The sequence below is a fragment of the Chiloscyllium plagiosum genome, unplaced genomic scaffold (genome assembly GCF_037043375.1).
Source record: "Chiloscyllium plagiosum isolate Xiang-an unplaced genomic scaffold, Cpla_swu_hap1 HiC_scaffold_1, whole genome shotgun sequence".
NCBI classification, from domain to species: Eukaryota; Metazoa; Chordata; class Chondrichthyes; order Orectolobiformes; family Hemiscylliidae; genus Chiloscyllium; species Chiloscyllium plagiosum.
Window position 1 is genome coordinate 163,402,478 of NW_028270139.1, and position 20,293 is coordinate 163,422,770.

Sequence of the window (20,293 nt, forward strand, 5' to 3'; positions counted from 1 at the left end):
ACTGCACTGCCAGCGGTGGTAGTAGAGTCAGAGACATTAGGGACATTTAAGTGACTCTTGGATAGGCACATGGATGATAGTACAATGAAGGGTATGTAGATTAGTCTGATCTTAGAGTAGGATTAAAAGTCAGCACAACATCAGGTGCCAAAGGGCCTGCACTGTACTGTTTTATGTTCTATGTATTTGCCTTCCCAACTGCCAACTGAACCTGCATGTTAACCTTCAGAAAATCCTGACCTGGGACTCCCAAGTCCCTTTGTGTTTCAAATTTTGGTAGCCTTTCTCCATTTAGAAAACAGTCCATGCCTCTATTCTTCCTACCAAAGTGCATGACCTCACACTTTCCCACATTGTATTCCATCTGCCATTTCATTGCCCACTCTCCAGGCCTGTCCAAATCCTTCTGCAGCCTCCCTACTTCCTCAGCAGTAACTGTCCCTTCAACTATCTTTATGTCTGATTCAAAGAGAGAACAGAATATAACTAGAAACCAATAAGAGACATAAAGACAGATCACAATGTTTTCTATGGGTAGGCAAGAAGGTGGAGGGGGGGGGGGGGGGGGGGGGGGGGGGAGTAGCTAAAGTAAATGTGGGTGCCTTGGAGTCAGAGACAGGAGACACGATAATAGGGTATAAGGAAAGGCACAGGCCTTAGACAATAGACACAAAAGAATTCCAACACCAATTGGAAACCAAGGATCCTGTAAAAATGAGCAATTTATAATATTTTAAAAAGACTATTTAACCAATAAGGTACCACATAAGAACGTACAATGCAAAATTACAGTTCATGGGTTAGGAGCAATATAGATTGATGGACTCTGGTCTACTTGAATGTGTACTCTTATGGATATGTATTGATATGTACCTATGGCAGTGCAGAGAATGATAGATTTGCATTTATATGACACCCTTCGCTGTTGGCAGATTTCCCAAATGGGCAATTGAGTATTTTTCAAATGTTATAATCTGGGAAATATGGTACCCAATTTGCACAAAGCAAGCTCTCCCAACAGCAATGTTATTTCTTTTTATTCATTCATTAATTGCCCATCTCTAATTACCCAGAGGGCAGTTAAGAGTTAACCACATTGCTCTGGGTCTGGAGTCACATGTAGGCCTGACCAGGTAAGGATGGCAGTTTCCTTCCCTCGTGGTTTTTTTTCTCACAATCAGCACGGTCACCATTGGACTCTTACCTTCAGATATTTAATGAATGCAGATTCAACCACCTGGCAGGAGTAAAACTCAGGTCTCGAGAACATTATCTGGAGACTCAGGATTAATAACCTTGTGATAATACCACTAGGCCAACGAATCCCCTAGTGATGGGACAACCTGGTCACTGGGATAGCATCTCCAATCAAGAGGACCCAAGCCATTGACAGCAGCGTTTCAAGAAGGCAGTTCACCCCCATCTTCTCCAGGGGCAACTAGGGACGGGCAATAAATGCCAGCAACGCCCATGTCCCATGAGAGAATTTTAAAAAAAAGCTTGCATGTTTGTATGCCCTGAGGATCTATATCTAACTCCTTGTGGTTATTCACAACAGAACCGAGCACTTACCTGCTCAATGTCAGGCTGCAGTGGGCTGAATAAAGCCCGCGTCTCCACGTGCTCTGGAACCAGGCCCTGTTTGTGAAGCACGTACAAAGCCAGGCGCTCATCGGGGGGTCCGAGGTGTGTGCCGAGGGGCTTCCCATCCTCTGCAATGAAAAGGAAGAGTCAATCAGTCAGCCGTGACAATCGGAGGTCTCTGTGATGCACCACCACTCTCCTGTGAGAATCCTGCATGTTAAATTCTTTGACTGTTTATCAGGGTGAAGGACTGTCAGGACTGAAGAATAGGGAAACACAATGACTGCAGATGCTGGAAACCAGATTCTGGATTGGTGGTGCTGGAAGAGCACAGCAGTTCAGGCAGCATCCGAGGAGCAGTAAAATCAACGTTTTGGGCAAAAGCCCTTCATCAGGAATAAAGGCAGAGAGTCTGAAGCATGGAGAGATGAGCTAGAGGAGGGTGGGGGTGGGGAGAAAGTAGCATAGAGTACAATAGGTGAGTGGGGGAGGGGATGAAGGTGATAGGTCAGAGAGGAGGGTGGCGTGGATATGTGGAAAAGGAGATAGGCAGGTAGGATAAGTCATGGGGACAGTGCTGAGCTGGAAGTTTGGAACTAGGGTGAGGTAGGGGAAGGGGAAATGAGGAAGCTGTTGAAGTCCACATTGATGCCCTGGGGTTGAAGTATTCCGAGGTGGAAGATGAGGCGTTCTTCCTCCAGGCGTCGGGTGGTGAGGGAGCGGCGGTGAAGGAGGCCCAGGACCTCCATGTCCTCGGCAGAGTGGGAGGGGGAGTTGAAATGTTGGGCCACGGGGCGGTGTGGTTGATTGGTGCGGGTGTCCCGGAGATGTTCCCTAAAGCGCTCTGCTAGGAGGCGTCCAGTCTCCCCAATGTAGAGGAGACCATCGGGAGCAACGGATACAATAAATGACATTGGTGGATGTGCAGGTAAACCTTTGATGGATGTGGAAGGCTCCTTTTGGGCCTTGGATAGAGGTGAGGGAGGAGCGTGGGCGCAGGTTTTACAGTTCCTGTGGTGGCAGGGGAAAGTGCCAGAATGGGAGGGTGGGTTGTAGGGGGGCATGGACCTGACCAGGTAGTTACGGAGGGAACGGCCTTTGCGGAAGGCGGAGAGGGGTGGGGAGGGAAATATATCTCTGGTGGTGGGGTCTTTTTGGAGGTGGCGGAAATGTTGGCGGATGATTTGGTTTATGCGAAGATTGATAGGGTGAAAGGTGAGCACCAGGGGCGTTCTGTCCTTGTTAAGGTTGGAGGGGTGGGGTCTGAGGGCGGAGGTGCGGGATGTAGACGTGATGCGTTGGAGGGCATCTTTAACCACGTGGGAAGGGAAATTGCGGTCTCTAAAGAAGGAGGCCATCTGGTGTGTGATCTGTGGTGGAACTGGTCCTCCTGGGAGCAGATACGGCGGAGGCGGAGGAATTGGGAATACGGGATGGCATTTTTGCAAGAGGTAGGGTGGGAAGAGGTGTAATCCAGGTAGCTGTGGGAGTCGGTGGGTTTGTAAAAAATGTCAGTGTCAAGTCGGTCGTCATTAATGGAGATGGAGAGGTCCAGGAAGGGGAGGGAGGCGTCAGAGATGGTCCAGGTAAATTTAAGGTCAGGATGGAATGTGTTGGTGAAGTTGATGAATTGCTCAACCTCCTCGCGGGAGCACGAGGTGGTGCCAATGCAGTCATCAATGTAGCGGAGGAAAAGGTGGGGAGTGGTGCTGGTGTAATTACAGAAGATCGACTGTTCTACGTAGCCAACAAAGAGACAGGCATAGCTGGGGCCCATACGTGTGCCCATGGCTACCCCTTTGGTCTGCAGGAAGTGGGAGAATTTGAAGGAGAAATTGTTAAGGGTGAGGACCAGTTTGGCCAAACGAATGAGAGTGTCGGTGGAGGGGTACTGTTGGGGACGTCAGGAGAGGAAGAAACGGAGGGATTGGAGGTCCTGGTCATGATGGATGGAGGTGTAGAGGGATTGGATATCCATGGTGAAGATGAGGCGTTGGGGGCCGGGGAAACGGAAGTCTTGGAGGAGGTGGAGGGCGTGGGTGGTGTCTCAAACGTATGTGGGGAGTTCCTGGACTAGGGGGGATAGGACAGTGTCGAGGTAGGTAGAGATGAGTTCAGTGGGGCAGGAGCATGCTGAGACAATGGGTCGGCCAGGGTGGTCAGGCTTGTGGATCTTGGGAAGGAGGTAGAACCGGGCAGTGCGGGGCTCCCGGACTATGAGGTTGGAAGCTGTAGGTGGGAGATCTCCTGAGGTGATGAGGTTCTGTATGGTCTGGGAGATGATGGTTTGGTGATGAGGGGTGGGGTCATGGTCGAGGGGGCGGTAGGAGGAGGTGCCTTTATTCCTGATGAAGGGCTTTTGCCCAAAACGTCGATTTTACTGCTCCTCGGATGCTGCCTGAACTGCTGTGCTCTTCCAGCACCACTAACCCAGGACTGGAGAATATAATGAGCTTCATTTCAGACAGAATCAGTCTCTTACAAATAGGTACAGTGGAAGGAATAAGGACAGGAATCTTGGCAGTGGGGCGAAACAGAGGGATCTTGGGGCCCATGTCCAAGAGAAATTAATTAAGTTAAGGCAGAGTCATAGAGATCTACAGCACAGATAAAGGCACTTTGGTCTGTTACATTCAGATCAAAAACAACCATTTAACCATTCTAATCTCACTTTCCAACATCTGACCCATAACCCTGTATGCCTTGGCATTGCAAGTGCACATCTAAATACTATGAGGGTTTCTGTCTCTCCCACCCTTACAGGCAGTCAGTTCCAGATTCCCACCATCCTCTGGGGGCGAAAGCTTTTCCCTCACATCCCCTCTAACCCTCCTGCCCCGTCCCTTCAATCTATACTCCCTGATCATTGATCCCTCCATCAAGGGGAATTGTTTCTTCCTGTCTCCCCTATCCCAGACCCCTCACAGCTTTATCCATGTCAATCATGGCCCCTGTCAATCTCCCCCACACTAAGGAAATCAATCCCAGTCTGTCCATTCTCTCAGGCTTGCACCTGATGAAGGAGTAGCGCTCTGAAAGCTTTTGTTTTCAAACTAACCCGTCAGACTATAACCTGATGTTGTGTGAGTTTGGACAATCTCTCTTCATAACTGAAACTCTCCAGCCCAGGCAATGTCCTGGTAAATCTCCTCTATACCCTCTCCAGTGCACTCACATCCCTCCTGTAATGTAGACTCAAGAACTGCACACAATACTGTTTCCACACTGCTGAGATTGTATGATTCGATGACAACTGTCCTAACTAGCATTTTATATCGTTCCAACATAACCTTCCTGCTCTTAAACTTTGTGCCTTAATATCTTCCTAACCACCTCATTCACTTGTCCTGACACCTTGAGGGACCAGTGGACACGCTCACCAAGTTCCCTCTGATCCCTCTGGTCCTAGCTTCTTGCCCATGTGTATTGTCTCACATTTCTCTGGACTGAGTTCCATTTGCCACTGATCCAGGCTATTGGGTTGAGGAATTCCTTTGCATGTCTGCTCTCCCTTCCCTTCAGCCCACGATCCCACTGAAAACACGCCTACTTTTTCCTGTGGGAGTCCATTCAACAATTCCACCTCACGGTCACTGCCTGCTACTGGAGCTCCCATTGCACTCTAGGTAGGCCATTTGGCCCTCTCCACCTCTTCCACGGCAGGGGTATGGCATGTTTTATTCTCAGTCATGAGTCCTTGGGACTCTCTTCGTTGAGAAACAGATTGCTGGAATAGTGTTCAAGGCAGAGGGAGGAAAGCGATCAGGTGGGAACATGGAGTCATCAAGTCAGCCTTGATATAGAATCACGGAATTCCCAGAGCGCGGAAACAGGCCATTTGGCCCAACAAGTCCACACTGACCCTCTGAAGAGCACCCCACCTCGACCCATCCCCTGCCACCCTGCATTCCCTATGGCTAATCTGCCTAGCCTGCACATCCCAGAACACTACCGGGCAATTTCACCTGGCCAATCCACACTAAGCTGCACATCTTTGTGCTGTGGGAGGAAATCGGAGTACCCAGAGGGTACCCATGCAGACACATGGAGAATGTGCAAACTCCACACATTCGCCTGGGGGGTGGAATCGAACCTCGATCTCTGGTGCTGTGAGGCAGCAGTGCTAACCGCTGAGCCACCGATGCTATTGAACAGTGGAGCAGGCTCAAGAGCTACTCTTGAGCTGAACTCATTTGTTCCACTTCAACTCTGCCTACTTGTGTCATCCCCCTAAACCTACCCAGCCTTGCACACACTCAGGGACCGAGAATCTCAGCTCTCTGGAATCACGGAATCCAAATGTAGGAATTGTTCCACATTAGGAGTGTTGCTGAACAAAGAGATCTTGGAGTGCAGGTTGATAACTCCTTAAAAGTGGAGTCACAGGTAGATAGGATAGTGAAGAAGGCATTTTGTAAGCTTTCCCTTATTGGTCAGAGTATTGAGTACAGGAGTTGGGAGGTCATGTTGTGGCTGTACAGGACATTGGTTAGGCCACTGTTGGAATATTGCATGCAATTGGTTATGAATAGGAAGGGTTTGGAGGGAGATGGGCCGGGTGCTGGCAGGTGGGACTAGTTTGGGGTGGGATATCTGGTCGGCATGGACAGGTTGGACCGAAGGGTCTGTTTCCGTGCTGTACATCTCTATGACTCTATTACAATCGTCCTTTACTGATCCCTTTCCATTGATTCCCACCCCTTGAGAATTCCAAAGGAAGGACAATACTGAGGAGTGATCTGGTCACGGTGTTGAACACAATGAAAAGGAATCAATGAAGCGAGTGACAGATATGCATGGTGCGGAACTCTCTGACAGAATCTTAAATCTCGAGCCTGTTTGTTCAGGAGTGCAATTAAGACGCAGTCCCTCACATCAAGCGCTGTAACATTCTCACCCCCATTAAAGGGTTTAGATTCTGTGTCAATCATACCTGAGATTTATGTTCGTTAATACCATCACAGAGAATGAAGTATAAAAACAGACACATGAGCTGAGATACCTGTCAGCCACAATCTAATGGAATGAGAGAACACGTTGGGACGGGCTGAATGGATGTGGAAACCTTGAAAGACACTAGCGTATAACACACACTATCACGTCAGGGTCATTCATCAGAGCATGAGGCCATTCAGCCCCACCTCATGATGCTGGCTTTCTGAAAGTGTTGCGGACCGTTTCCTCCATGTTGATTGTGGGACCGAACTCTCTCTCCATGTGCAGGTGGAGCTCGGAGATGAGCAAGGGAGGGTGGGGGGTGTAACTGACGTACCGAAATCTGCCAGAAGGAACTCCTCTCCTGCCATTGTGATCTTACTGTCCGTGATCACAGGGAGCTTGTAGCCTTGCCTCTGTGCGTAGATGTGAAGGAGCTGGCTTGGTCTGAGCTGGTCACGCCATCGGTTTGGTCCTGAGCTGCAAAGATACAAACATTCCATTAGAACCGTGGGGGCTCTACATTATTGGGGTGGATGTGGTTTTTTTCCTTTATTTTGTAACAAGATGAGGGCATCGCTGGCTAGGCCAGCATTTATTACCCATCCCTAATTACCCAGAGGGCAGTTGAGAATCAACCACATTGCTGTAGACCTGGAGTCACATGTAGGCCAGACCAGGTAAGGATGGCAGATTTCCTTCTCTAGAGGACATTAGTGAACCAGATAGGGTTTTTCCAACAATTGGCAATGGAGTTATCATTGTCATTAGATTAGATTAGATTGCTTACAGTGTGGAAACATGCCCTTCGGCCCAACAAGTCCACACCGACCCGCAACCCACCCATACCCCTACATTTACCCCTTCACCTATCACTATGGGCAATTTAACACGGCCAATTCACCTGACCTGCACATCTTTGGACTGTGGGAGGAAACCGGAGCACCCGGAGGAAACCCACGCAGACACGGGGAGAACGTGCAAACTCCACACAGTCAGTCGCCTGAGGCGGGAATTGAACCCGGTTCCAATATTTATTGAATTTATTGATCTGCCATGGTGGGATTCGAACACAGGTCCCCAGAACATTACCCGGGTCTCTGGATTAACAGTCGAGTGATAACACCAGTAGGCCATCACCTCCCCAGAGGATCACAGAGGATGGGAGATCCACTCGGATGCCAGCTGGTGATGAAATGCAGTTTGATGGAATCCAGAGAGTCAAAACATGTGGTGCTGGAAAAGCACAGCAGGTCAGGCAGCATCCGAGGAGCAGGAGAGTTGACATTTCGGGCATATGCCCTTCATCACAAATGTGCACATGCCTGAAAGCAGCACTGCTGCCTCACAGCGCCAGGGACCTGGGTTCGATTCCAGCCTCGGGCAACTGTCTGTGTGGAGTTTGAACATTCTCCCCGTGTCCGTGTGGGTTTCCTCCGGGTGCTCCGGTTTCCTCCCACAGTCTAAAGATGTGCAGGTTAGGTGAATTGGCCATAGTGTTCAGGGGCATGTAGGTTAGGTGCATTAGTCAGAGATAAATATAGGGTAGGGGAATGGGTCTGGTGGACCTGTTGGGCCAAAGGGCCTGTTTCAGTGCTATAGGGATTGTATGAAATGTCGACTCTCTTGCTCCTCGGATGCTGTCTGATCGACTACGCCTTTCCAGCGTCACACTTTTCGACTCAGCATCTGCAGTCCTCACTTTCTCGGAATCCAGAGAGGGATTGGGGGGATGTGGATTCACTGCCACATGAAGCAAATGAGTAAGTATACAGGAGCGACCCAGGGTAACGAGACGGCTTTAGTTCAAGAAGGATATGGGTCAGTTTGGGTCAAGGAAATGGTCCATTTAGCTTGGAGGAGTGGCCTGTTATTGGGCTGGAAATGCTGAGCAACACAAATCCAAAGACTTTGGCTGAGGATTCGTTGTCACTGGACGGCAGGGTGAGAGGAAGGAATAAAGGAACACAGGAACAGGAGTAGGCCATTCAGCCCCTCAAGCCTGATCCACAATTCAATGAGATCCTGGCTGATCTGTGGCCTAACTCCCTGTTACATGATTTGTTTCTTCGTACCTTTGCTTCACAAAAATGTATCTATTCCAAAGTTAACAACTGATCCAGCGTCCACTGCTGTTTGTGGAAGAGCGTTCCAAGCCTCTCCCACCCTTTGTGTGTCGAAGCGTTTCCTAACGTTTCTCCTCAACACTCTGGCCCTAACTCTCAGAGTACGCCCCTGGTTCTAGAATCCTCACCCAGGGGAAATGCTTAATCTTTATCTAAGTTGAAACTTTATTGCTGGAACAGCACAGCAGGTCAGGCAGCATCCAGGGAACAGGAGATTCGACGTTTCGGGCACAGGCCCTTCCTCAGGGCCTGTGCCCGAAACGTCGAATCTCCTGTTCCCTGGATGCTGCCTGACCTGCTGTGCTGTTCCAGCAATAAAGTTTCAACTTTGATCTCCAGCATCTGCAGACCTCACTTTCTCCTTAATCTTTATCTACCCTGTCTTTTCCTGTCAATATTTGAAGACTTTGATCAGATCACCCCCTATCCTTCGAAATTCTAGACAAAACAGGCCTATTTTGTACAGTCTCTCCTCATAACCCCTAAAGTGCAAGGATCATCCTTGTAAATCTGCACTGTACACCCTCCAAGGCCAATCTACCCTTCCCAAGGTGAGGCGCCCAGATCTGCTCACAGTGCTCCAAGTGGGGTCTGACCAGAGATTTGTATAACTGCAGCGTAATGTCTGCATCCTTGTAGTTCAGGCCTCTGCGTATAAAGAAGAGTTTAAAGTTCCAAAAGAATGGGATAGAGTGGACAGAAGCTGACAGAACCTGGTTGTTCAAGAGTCCAGATTGAGAAGTGAGCAAAACAAGTGAGAACTTAAAGATTAACAACAATGGGCAGGAGAAAGATAGAACATAGAACAGTACAGCACAGGAACAGGCCCTTCGACCCACCATGTCCATGCTGACCATGATGCCACTTTAAACTAACCCTATCTGCCTGCCCATGGTCATTGTCCCTCTACCCCCTGCCTGTCCATGTGTCTGTCTAAATGCATCTTAAACGTTGCTATCATAACAGCTCCTATTACCTCCTTTGGCAGCACATTCCAAGTCCTACCACCCTCTGTGTAAAAATCCTGCCTCTCACATCTCCTTGAAACCTTCCCCCTCTCACCTTAAACCTCTGCACCCTAGCATTTGACATTTCCACTCTGAAAGAAAAAGACTCCAACAATCAATCGTCCTGGCCACTTCATCAAAGAACTCGAACAAATTTGTGAGGCATGATCTCCCACTCACAAAGCCACGCTGATTCTTCCTAATCAAGCCCTGTCTTTCCAAATGCATGTATATCTTATCCCTCAGAATCATCTCAAGTAACTTACCTACCACAGATGTGTAGCTTACTGGTCTATAGTTCCCAAGCTTATCTTTGCTGCCCTTCTTGAATAAGGGCACAACGTTCGCTACCCTCCAGTCTTCCGGGATTTCACTCATGGCTAACAATGATGCAAAAATATCTCCTTTGAACTTTCTCCCTCTCACTTTAAATGCATGCCCTCTAGTTTTAGACATTTCAACTCTGGGAAAAAGATTCTGATTGTCATCCCTATCTGTCCATCTCATAATTATATAGTCTTCTATCAAGTCTCCTCTCAGCGTCTGCCGCTCCAGAGAAACAACCTGAGTTTTTCTAGCCATTCCTTATAGCTCATACCATCTAATCCAGGCTGCACCCTGAGAAATCTCTTCTGCACCCTCGCCAAAGACTCCATAGCCTTCCTGTAATGTGGTGACCAGGATTGAACACAATACTCAAAGTGTGGTGTAACCAACGTCTTATAAAACAGCAACATGACTCTTATATGCCATCTGCCTGCCTTATCACAATGTACACGAAGGGACATTGGCAGGAGCATTAGGTAAGGGCAGGTGAGTGGGATTGCGTGGAGGATTCTATCAAAGAGCCATGAGCCAATTTGCTGCATGGTTTTCCATGACTGTGACCAACTATGCCTTCCTCCTTTATCTCAGTGTCAGAACTTGTAGGGCACAAGGTAGGGTTCACACCATTAATGAGCTGCTCCTCCTGCACACAAAACCTCAGGAAACCAAAGGACAAGCCTCAATGGAGAGCCAGACAACTTACATGGAGTAGGTTTGAGGTAACCCACAGCGAGCTCCGAATCGAGAGAGGAAGCGATTCTCCAAGTCAATCACAGTTTCGCCGATTTTCTCATCCTTTGACAAGAGATCATAGTCATACAGGGTGACCTTCAGGTCCTTGTCAATGGGCAGGTTTCCAGTCAACTCATACATCCTGCAGGAACACAAAACACACAGCACTTCAAGGTAACCGGTCATCCTGTCACAGCTTGGAGCATTGGTGGGTCCATGTCAATCACGTTTTACTCTGTATCTAACCCCCGTGCTGTCCCTGTCCTGGGAGTGATTGATGGGGACAGCGTAGAGGAAGCTTTACCCTGTATCTAACCCCGTGCTGTCCCTGTCCTGGGAGTGATTGATGGGGACAGTGTAGAGAGAGCTTTACTCTATCTCTAACCCCGTGCTGTCCCTGTCCTGGGAGAGTTTGATGGGGACAGTGTAGAGGGAGCTTTACTCTGTATCCAAACCCCGTGCTGTCCCTGTCCTGGGAGAGTTTGATGGGGACAGTGTAGAGGGAGATTTACTCTGTATCCAAACCCCATGCTGTCCCTGTCCTGGGAGTGTTTGATGGGGACAGTATAGAGGGAGCTTTACCCTGTATCTAACCCCGTGCTGTCCCTCTCCTGGGAGTGTTTGATGGGGACAGTATAGAGAGGGCTTTACTCTGTATCTAACCCCGTGCTGTCCCTGTCCTGGGAGGGTTTGATGGGGACAGTGTAGAGGGAGCTTTACTCTGTATCTAACCCCGTGCTGTCCCTGTCCTGGGAGGGTTTGATGGGGACAGTGTAGAGGGAGCTTTACTCTGTATCTAACCTCGTGATATCTCTGTCCTGGGAAGGTTTGATGGGGAACAGTGTAGAGAGAGCTTGACGCTGTGTTTTACCTGCCGAGGGACTGTTTGACAACGAGAGCCGTGAATGGAAAAAGTGCAGCAGGAACATCTGCACCTTAATGAGAACCAAAAGAATTTAAAAATACCCCATTCCTCTCTCCCCGTTGAAAATGAAATGAATGGGAAACAACAAAAAAAAATCCCTCAAACCTTTATGATAATTAAATAAGTCTGTTGGTGCCTCATTGGTTTGAGAGTTTTATAACCGAAGACTCCCAAGTCTGTTTTACGAGCCAACTTGTGAGTCTGTGAATGTTTGAGTTGGCAGGTACTGAAGTTCACACAGTGCAGCCAAGGGGTACACACACTACGTGTGGGAGGCACAGTGTTCACTGAATTTTAAACACTCTCCACATTTGAAGGGAAAAGAAAAAGGCCAAGTAAATTGCTCCTTCCTGGGGAACGGGAGGCCGGATTTTGCATGTTCTGGTTCACACGGTCTGACTCCGGAACCCAATGCTCGCCATCTGACTGACCCATGCCAGGGAAGTGGGTGGGGCTTTACTTGGCACATGGACTGGAGAAGGCTCCCCCTCACATTGGGCCCACAGCCAGGGTTCAGACGCCCAGCCTTGCCACCGTTAGCTGCAGCCACTCTGTAACCCGTGTGTCTGGGCTCGGCCCGTGCTCCAGCTGCAAACCAGGCCGCTGTGCAGGGGAACAGGGTGATGACCGGCACAGCTGAACAGCCAGCATTTGCTGCCTGGCTCGCGTCTGCATCCAGCCAGTGCACGCACGGCCTATCCCATCGATGGAAAACGTTACCCGAGAGCGAGGGAACTGTACCTTCCAAACTCAGGATCCAGGGTGCATGGGATGTAGTTGTCCTGGTCACTGACGGACCTCTTGCCCAGAGAAACCTTCACGTACGGGTCACACTGGAAAAGGAAGAGAGAGCAGGGAATTAAAAACCCCTGAGAGGGCACTCTGGCCCTCCCGGATCAGCCAAGCCACTGGGTAAAGGCCCACACCCAGAGGCCGCAGCGGTTCAGTGCGATGCCAACATGGAGTTGGTGGAGTCAGAGGTGCCACCATTTGGAAGCGACGATCAGTTGAGGCCTTGTCTCCCATCGCAGACTAACCTCATTCTCTCCCCACCTTCCACCTCAAATATCTCATGCCCTCCGTTTACACAATGATCTGATCCTCAACTGTTTGTGGGATCCTGCTGTGCACAGCCCAGCTGCCACGTACCTCATCGGCTGTAAATTGTTACAGGGTTTCCTGGCCTTGTTCAGGGGCCGTTCATTGATAAGTGTCGATTTTGTTTGACAATGCTTATCTGTGATACTCCAGATAAACGGGAAGCTGGCTTTGAGCTGCTGTGTGTGTAAACGGATATCAAGTACTGGCCCCTGTTTCTGCTGCCATTTAATTTTCCTACTGTTGTCTCATTATCTGCGTCTGGGAATTTCTTTCCATCCTGACGTATCCTGAGTAATTTGCCCTCTTTATCCTGGCCTTTTTCCACTGAGGCCATTTCTTCTCCCCCTTCCCCATTCCCAACATCACTCTCCACCCACAACCGTCACTCCCGTGTCTCCTGCTAAGGGGAGCTTTAAGCAGCACTGACTCATCAGTCTGTCCCGACCACAGGGACAGCAACTTTGCAGACTTTGTGCTCTCCTTACGGCAGTACTTTGGGCTGAACTGAATGTAAGCTTGATTCCTCCTTAATTCTCCAGGAAGGATATCTATAGAGTCCATTCATCAGACTGATTCCCAGGATAAGAGAGCTGAGGTTATCCTATCAAGTGAACTTAAGTGGCATAATGCTCTGAAGTTTGGAAAATGAAATGTGTATTTTGGGGAGGATCTGAAAGGATAGACATTGAGATCCTATTTAGGTCACTCCACTCTCTCCACAACTGAAGCTCAGTTGCAACAATGTGTACTATCTACAAGATGCCCTGCAGGAATTCACCAAAATTCCTCAGACAGCACCTTCAAACCCCCGACCACTTCCATCTAGAAGGACAAGGGCAGCAGATAAATGGGAACACCACCCCCTGCAAGTTCCCCTCCAAGCCACTCACCATCCTGACTTGGAAATATATCAACGTTCCTTCACTGTCACTGGGTCGAAATCCTGGAACTCCCTCCCTCAGGGCATTGTAGGTCAACCCACAGCACATGGACTGCAGCAGTTCAAGAAGGCAGCTCACCCCCACATTCTCAAGGGGCAACTAGGGACGGGCAATAAATGCTGGGCCCAGCCAGTGACACCCACATCACACAAATGAATAAAAGACAGACCGCAAGTAAAATGCATTTCTTCACTTGGCTGGCTTTCAACCTTAGGGGGCAAGAGCTGTGTTCTTCTAGCCTCCTGCTTGTCATCCTTGCATTCCATCATCTGCAGCTTTTTTGTCCTGAACCTGAGGAAGCCTCGATCTCGAAGGGTTCTGGTCATCATTGAGTAAATTCAAGAGTCTAACTATGGCTTAGTGATAAAGTCACTGGACTGACAATTGTAGGGGCTGGGCTAATCCTCTGGGAAATGCATTCACAGTGGAATTTAAAACTACTTATTGTAAATAAAAAAAATGCTTACAGTAATTAAAAAATAAATCTGGATCACAGAGCGAATCTCAGTCAGGGTAACTATGAAACTATCGGAATATATGGAAGGTAAAAGTGTTCAGATGTTGAAGAGATCATTACAGTCTCCCAAGTTGGGTTTGGATTCCATTGGACAACAGCTTGTCTTCTAATGTAGCTGCACCACGGATTGTTATAAAAACCCACTTTGTTCAGTTAGTCCCCAGGGAAGGAAATCTACTGTCCTTAGCAAGTCTGGCTGACATAGAATCCCTACAGTATGGATACTCCATTCGGCCCATCGAATCCAGACCGACTGTCTGAAGAGCATGCCCATGCAGATCCACACTCCTATCCCTGTAATCCTGCATTTCCCATGGACAACCCACCCAGCCTGCACATCCCTGGACACTACAGACAATGGAGCATGGCCAACCCACCCAGCCTGCACATCCCTGGACACTACGGACAATTTAGCATGGCCAACCCACCCAGCCTGCACATCCCTGGACACTACGGACAATGTAGCATGGCCAACCCACCCAGCTTGCACATCCCTGGACACTACGGACAATTTAGCATGGCCAACCCACCCAGCCTGCACATCCCTGGACTCTACGGACAATGTAGCAGGCCAACCCACCCAGCCTGCACATCCCTGGACATTATTGACAATTTAGCATGGCCAACCCACCAAGCCTACATATCCCTGGACACTACGGACAATGTAGCATGGCCAACCCACCCAGCCTGCATATCCATGGACACCGCGGACAGTGTAACATGGCCAACCCACCCAGCCTGCACATCCCTGGACATTATGGACAATTTAGCATGGCCAATCCACCCAGCCTGCATATCCCTGGACACTATGGACAATTTAGCATGGCCAACCCACCCAGCCTGCACATCCCTGGATACTACGGACAATTTAGGATGGCCAACCCACCCAGCCTGCACATCCCTGGACACTACGGACAATGTAGCATGGCCAACCCACCCAGCCTGCATATCCATGGACACCGCGGACAGTGTAACATGGCCAACCCACCCAGCCTGCACATCCCTGGACATTATGGACAATTTAGCATGGCCAATCCACCCAGCCTGCATATCCGTGGACACTATGGACAATTTAGCATGGCCAATCCACCTAGCCTGCCCATCCCTGGACACTACGGACAATTTAGCATGGGCAACCCACACAGCCTGCACATCCCTGGACATTATGCACAATGTAGCATGGCCAACCCACCCAGCCTGCCTCTTTTATCTTCCCTAAACCTCTGGCCTCTACTTCTGGACTCCCCGGCCCCAGGGAAAAGACCTTGTCTATTTATCCTATCCATGTCCCTCATGATTTTATAAACCTCTATAAGGCCACCCCTCAGCCTTCGACGCCCCAGCCTGTTCAGCCTCTCCCTATAACTCAAATCCTCCAACCCTGGCAACATCCTTGTAAATCTTTTCTGAACCCTTTCAAGCTTCACAACATCTTTCCGATAGGAAGGAGATCAGAATTGCACATAATATTCCAACAGTGGCCTAACCAATGTCCTGTACAGCCACAACATGACCTCCCAACTCCTGTACTCAATACTCTGACTAATAAAGGAAAGCATACTAAGCGCCTTCCTCAGTAGAGTTCATTCTCCTAAACTGAATTTTATCCACTCCTTTGTCTGCCCAACTCTTCTTCTCTCTTCTAGCTCCACTTATCATTTACTCCTTAACCCCTCCCCACCACCACCCTTTCTTCTGCAGAAAAACACACCGTTTCCAGGCTACCATCAGTTCTAAGGAAGGGCCGGTGAACCTGAAACGTTAAGTCTGATTTCTCTCCATAGATGCTACCAGACCTGCTGAGATTCTCCAGCTAATCCTGGCTTTGTTTCTGATTTCTGCGCTTTCTTTACCTCAACAGCAACGATACTTCAAAAATACTTCATTGGCCGTCAGGCCCTTACTCTGGAATGCCTCAGGTAGTGAAATATATTGCGGATATGCAAAAGGTCTTAAAACCTCAAATGAAACTGGATGGAGGAAACAAGCAACTCCTCCAAGAGAAAGCAGATCTGATGAGTGGAGCAAACAGAAAGTGAAGGTTTTATTAAACAGAGACATGGGGAACAGCTTCTCATGAAGGAGCACCGACCTTTCCATTGGAGTCCTTCGGCTGAAGTCCAAAGGCCTGGATGACATAAACCCTGACGAGACACTCCTGGAGTCCGCTGGCTGGCAGTTGGTGGAATTGCTGAGGAGGGTTAGGCACTGAGGGGTCGTCAGGAAGGGCATAGATCTTGAAGCTGCCCTGAAGATATCAACAGCATTAAGTAGGTTAGACCATTGTTCAGTGTACTCACACACGACATACCATCCTGAATGTTGTCAGGCCCATGGATTTACCCTGACGCTTGGAGAGTTGGTGGGATAGAACATAGAACATTACAGCGCAGTACAGGCCCTTTGGCCCTTGATGTTGCGCCGACCTGTGGTACCAATCTGAAGCCCATCTAACCTACGCTATTCCATTCTCATCCATATGTCTATCCAATGACCATTTAAATGTCCTTAAAGTTGGCGAGTCTACTGCTGTTGTAGGCAGTGTGTTCCACACCCCCCCAACTACTCTCTGAGTAAAGAAACTACATCAGTCTTCTGTCCTATATCTTGCTCTGCTGTAATTAGCTCCCACATTCCCTGCAATGCAGTGGCAAGGTTATGTCAAATCTACTCAACAGGAGATCAGAAGATTCTTCGCGGCTCATGTTAAAGTGAGTAGCCCACTGTTCTCCCCTTCCCCTCCCTGATCAGCAAGTGGAATTGACCACACTGCAGTTTTCTGGCAAATCTTGTGTAACTTACCACCAATCAAAGTCTCTGGGTAGTTCACCATCACCTTCTCCAGGGTGGTTTATCATAGTAATAGAAGCAGGAGTAGGCCATTCGGCCCATCGAGCCAGCTCTGCCATTCATTGAGATCATGGATGATCTATCCTCAGCTCCTCCTACCTGCATCATCCCCATAATCCTTAATTCCTCTACCATGCAAAGACCCACTGTGTCTTGAATATATTTAGTGAAGCTTCCTTGGACAGAGAATTCCACAGATTCCCTACTCTCTGGGAAAAGCAGTTCCTCCTCATCTCTGTCCTAAATCTACTCCCCCTCATCTTGAGGCCATGTCCCCTCATCTTAGTCTCACCCACCAACGGAAACAACTTGCCTGCCTTTATCTTATTTCATAATTTTGTCTGCTTCTGTAAGATTCCCTCTCATTCTGCTAAATTCTAGCAAGTACAGTCCCCGGGGGCTCAACATCTCTTCACAGGGTAGCTCCCCTCCTCTCCGGTTATGGCTGGGTAATAAATGCTGGTCCAGCTGGGATGCCCACAACCCATGGAAGGATAAAGGACAGGTTAGGTGTGACTAGAAGCAGTCACCACAGCTGGCTTCCCTTTCTCCAGTTAGTTACAAAAGTACCACCTGCTTACCTTAGTAATTCAGGAGTGATTAAGGACTGAACCAGTGACTGTGCCTCCCTGGGACAATCCAATTGGCCCCACTTTTCATGACAACATTGGTGAGGCTGGTCCTCTGACTCTTTTAGTTTCAGTACCGTATAGGGTCACCCCTGGATTCTCCAACGACACAACTTTGAGGGGCAGGACAGCGTCAAATGCGGATGGTATGGAACCTGCCCCCTCACCTTGAATTCTCCCACCACTGAAGGATCCTCATCTTCACCCTGAGTCTTCCCACGATGCAGAGGGAAGGTACGGCAGAAATCTGTTAACCCTTCGAACGCCTCGACCTTCTCCAGCTCGACATTGTAGACCTGAGGGGACACAAAGGATGAACAGCCAGGACAGTCCCGCATTGTTTATTCAGGGGCTTAACAAAGCACAGAAGGTTACAGCATGGGAGGAGGCCATTGGGCCTGTTGGGTCCAGCCAGGCGCTTTGCAAGAGCTACTCAGCTCGTCCAATTACCCCCACCGCCCAACACACACTTCCCCAATAACCCTGCCTTTTGGTTTCTCTTCGGGTGCTTCTGATAGCCAGCATTGGCCTCCACCACATCCCCAGGCAACTCATTCCAGACCCGATGCACTCACTGTGTTGAAAAGGCTTCCACCAAGTCACCTATGGTTCTTTTACTAAATACCTTAATCCGACATCAGTGCAAACAGTTTCTGCCTGTTGACACTGTTCCAAACTCTTCCAATAGTGGTTTTGTTAAATCCACCTCCCATCTGCCACTCAGATGGACATAAAGGGCACCATTTTGGAGAAACACAGGAATGTTCTTCCTGAGCTAATATTTCTCTCTAAACCAATACAACCACAGCAGATAGTCTGGTTATCATCAGATCGCCAGTTGAGGGATATTGCTCTGTCAGACATATCATCTTTTCTGGAGATTTACCCCGAGTCGAAAAGCTTCTAATTTCATTGTCCCCTAACCCCAAATAGTCTACTTCCACCTCTTTCCCAAAATCAACCACCAGGTCATTTCTCATGGATCCATAGTCTCAGCCTGTTCTTGTCTCATGAGCACATTGATTCCCAGCTTCCCCAAGCTGTTCCATGCTGTGTAAGATATCAAAAGCTGATATTATCTATCCAGGGGTCCTAGACAGTGTTGCTGAACAAAGAGACCTTGGAGTGCAGGTATTTCCTTGAAAGTGGAGTCATAGGGAAACAGGATAGTGAAGAAGGCGCTTGGTATGCTTTCCTTTATCGGTCAGAGCATTGAGTACAGAAGTTGGGAGGTCATGTTGCGGCTGTACAGGACATTGGTTAGGCAACTGTTGGAATACTGGATCAGTGGTGCTGGAAGAGCACAGCAATTCAGGCAGCATCCGACGAGCCTGAACTGCTGTGCTCTTCCAGCACCACTGATCCAGAATCTGGTTTCCAGCATCTGCAGTCATTGTTTTTACCCAACTGTTGGAATACTGCCTGCAATTCTGGTCTCCTTCCTATCAGAAAGATGTTGTGAAACTTGAAAGGGTTCAGAAAAGAGTAAAAGAATGTTAGGGAGAGGCTGAACAGGCTGGGGCTGTTTTCCTTGGAGCATCGGAGGCTGAGGGGTGACTTTAAAACCATGAGGGGCATGGATAGGGTCTTTTGCCTGGGGTGGGACTAGAGGACACAGGCTTATGGTGAGAGGGGAAAGATTTAAAAGGGACCTGAGGGATAACTGTTTCACACAGAGGGTGGTATGTGTATGGAATGAGCTGCCAGAGGATGTGGTGGAGGCTGGTATGATTACAACATTTAAAAGGCATTTGGATGGGTTTATGAATAGGAAGGGTTTGGAGGGATATGGGGCGGGTGCTGGCAGGTGGGACTAGATTGGGTTGGGATATCTGGTCACCATGGATGAGTTGAATTAAAGCTGTACATCTTTATGACAATGACTAAGGTAGTTAGTCTGTGATGGATTTGCATAATATTCAAGGAATATTATTGAAAAAAAATATGATATCCAAACTGTATCAGGATGGAAACAAAAATGCCACATTTCAAGGGGAACAATAATTTATACAGCAACAGAAACAGGGTGTGACTGGTTAGCACATGGGCACTGATTGGATGAGACATGCATTGGGAATGCACCAGGGAACAGTATTGCGAATATAAAGACCTGAACATTCCACCATGAGGGCTCTTTTTAAATGCTCACAAACAAACACGCCCCAGACAGCCCATCATCACTCCCTAAACTCAAAACCTGAAATTAAACTCAATCAGTTCTTTCTCCCTTTGTAACCCGTACAACAGAGAAATGCAAATCAAGCTGTGCATGGTTCCAAAACAACGATTGGACGAATTTATCCTGAAGCACAGTGATCAACACAGATAATACCCAGAACGGAACAAACTGCATGGTTTACCTGAAGCGTGTCCAAGCCTTTCTCCAGATACGTTCCACATTTGCTGGTGTCACCCGTTGATGCGTAGAACTTACTCCACCAATCCACAAACTCGTCTTCCTAAAGGTAACCAAAGCAACTTTATCAGAGGCACGTTAGGTCAATGGAGGGTCGGCGTCAGAAGTACACAGAGCCCATGGACAAACCTCACCTTTTCAGCTTTCCCAGTTTACCTGCCAGCTGTATAACACATGGGGCTGAAACTGGTGCCAGGCAATAG

The 20,293-nt window shown here is 48.6% G+C and overlaps 1 protein-coding gene across 6 annotated transcripts in view; it reads right to left on the minus strand.

Moving 5' to 3' along the window:
* The window catches only part of dysf (dysferlin, limb girdle muscular dystrophy 2B (autosomal recessive)), a 407,686-nt gene that overhangs the window by 26,138 nt on the left and 361,255 nt on the right, over window positions 1-20,293 (minus strand). For all 6 annotated transcript variants that reach the window (XM_087991921.1, XM_087991945.1, XM_087991926.1 and 3 more), the window contains 7 exons: window positions 20,035-20,133; window positions 17,842-17,970; window positions 16,288-16,443; window positions 12,378-12,469; window positions 10,683-10,853; window positions 6,857-6,999; window positions 1,573-1,712 (listed from right to left, as the gene is read on the minus strand). In XM_087991921.1, the coding sequence (XP_087848047.1) occupies window positions 1,573-1,712; window positions 6,857-6,999; window positions 10,683-10,853; window positions 12,378-12,469; window positions 16,288-16,443; window positions 17,842-17,970; window positions 20,035-20,133 (930 nt within the window). The remainder of the gene's footprint in view (window positions 1-1,572; window positions 1,713-6,856; window positions 7,000-10,682; window positions 10,854-12,377; window positions 12,470-16,287; window positions 16,444-17,841; window positions 17,971-20,034; window positions 20,134-20,293) is intronic.